This window comes from Arachis duranensis, chromosome 1 (genome assembly GCF_000817695.3).
Source record: "Arachis duranensis cultivar V14167 chromosome 1, aradu.V14167.gnm2.J7QH, whole genome shotgun sequence".
Classification (NCBI taxonomy): domain Eukaryota; kingdom Viridiplantae; phylum Streptophyta; class Magnoliopsida; order Fabales; family Fabaceae; genus Arachis; species Arachis duranensis.
The window spans coordinates 181,832-183,212 of NC_029772.3; the positions used below are offsets into that span (position 1 = coordinate 181,832).

The 1,381-nt window shown below is 29.6% G+C and overlaps 1 protein-coding gene across 1 annotated transcript in view; it reads left to right on the forward strand.

The window, feature by feature from the left end:
* LOC110272510 (uncharacterized) overlaps positions 1–929 on the forward strand; it is a 21,326-nt gene extending 20,397 nt beyond the window's left edge. Inside the window, exon 2 of the mRNA XM_052253930.1 lies at positions 676–929. Within this exon, the coding sequence (XP_052109890.1) occupies positions 676–707 (32 nt within the window). The 3' untranslated portion in view covers positions 708–929. The remainder of the gene's footprint in view (positions 1–675) is intronic.
* The last annotated feature ends 452 nt before the right edge of the window (positions 930–1,381 follow it).

The following is a 1,381-nucleotide window of genomic DNA, read 5'->3' on the forward strand; positions in this document are numbered from 1 at the left end:
ACACACGTTATATATATATATATATATATATATATTGAGAGTTTATATTGATAATATATTCTTATATGCATGATTGCTTAATATATTCATATAAAAGATCCATTAAAATAAGAATATAAGGGTATATAGCTTTAATTTATTAGAAACATTTGAAGCTAGCCCTTTTCCTCAGCATATTATAAATACATCATCGTCCCTTCTAACATTCATATCATAATCCCCTCTCATTCATATCATAAGTCCCTAGATCTGTGTTTCTTTATTTTCAAAACAACAACTACCCTATTTCTTCTACTATGGGAAAATGTCAGGCCATGCACAAATATGTTGGTGTTTTTCTTGCACTTCTTGTTGCTTTCAACCATACCCATCTAACTCAAGGAAGGAAGATCATAAAACCATTGAACACAAACAACATTAATCCCCATCAACCAATTACTCTTGATCATGATTCAAGCAGCGTTGGCGATTCCGGCAAAAAATCAATGGTGGTATTATTGGAGAGTTTAGAAGCTAAGAAAGTTTCTGTGAATGGTGTTGGGCCAGGTCCAAGTCCTGGTGCTGGTCACAGAAAAACTGACGGAAAAGATAACGTTATGAAATCAATGGGGGCGGTAGTAGTAGTAGTTAAGAATAATCAAGATGTTAAAGATTCTATTAATGGGGTTGGTCCAGGTCATAGTCCTGGTGTAGGGCACAAAAATTAAACCCAAATTCGAAAGAAAAAAACAAAGGATAAATAGTTAAATTATTAGTCGTGGTTCGAGGCTTGGAAAGGATGGCACGTGCCTTCCACATGCATGTCTGGGTTCGAGATTGGAGGTGTGTTTTAGTGCATGTAAGATAATTTGTTACCTAGTATTTTGTATTTTCTTTAAGCAGTAGCAAATGGTTTTTCACATTGACGTTGCTCTTCATCCTATATCTCATATATATAATCCTCCTCAATGTTTCTTTCAAATAAAAATGGTAGCATTTGTTGATGTATTTAATAGAAGGTGAAAACTCAATGATAGCTGATAATGAATAAATAATTTGATTGATTTAACTAAATTTTTATTTAATAATTTTTAATTATCAACTTCACGTAAAGTTAATTTCGCGTGAATTTTTATTTTATAGAATTATATTAATGTTAGGCTGATGATTAAGTAATGCACATTGAATGATATAATATCGAATAAAAAAATTCTTCATTTTAAGAAGAAAGCAATTTTATTTAATAATTTTAGCAAGTAATTCGATGTATTTTTTGTGTGTCTAGTAATTCAATGCATTTAGTTTAGTAATAGTTTGGTGTTAAATTATTAATAAAAAAATAAAAAATTATATTAACTCTAATATTTTTTAATTATTATATATAAATAATGTTCTCTAATGA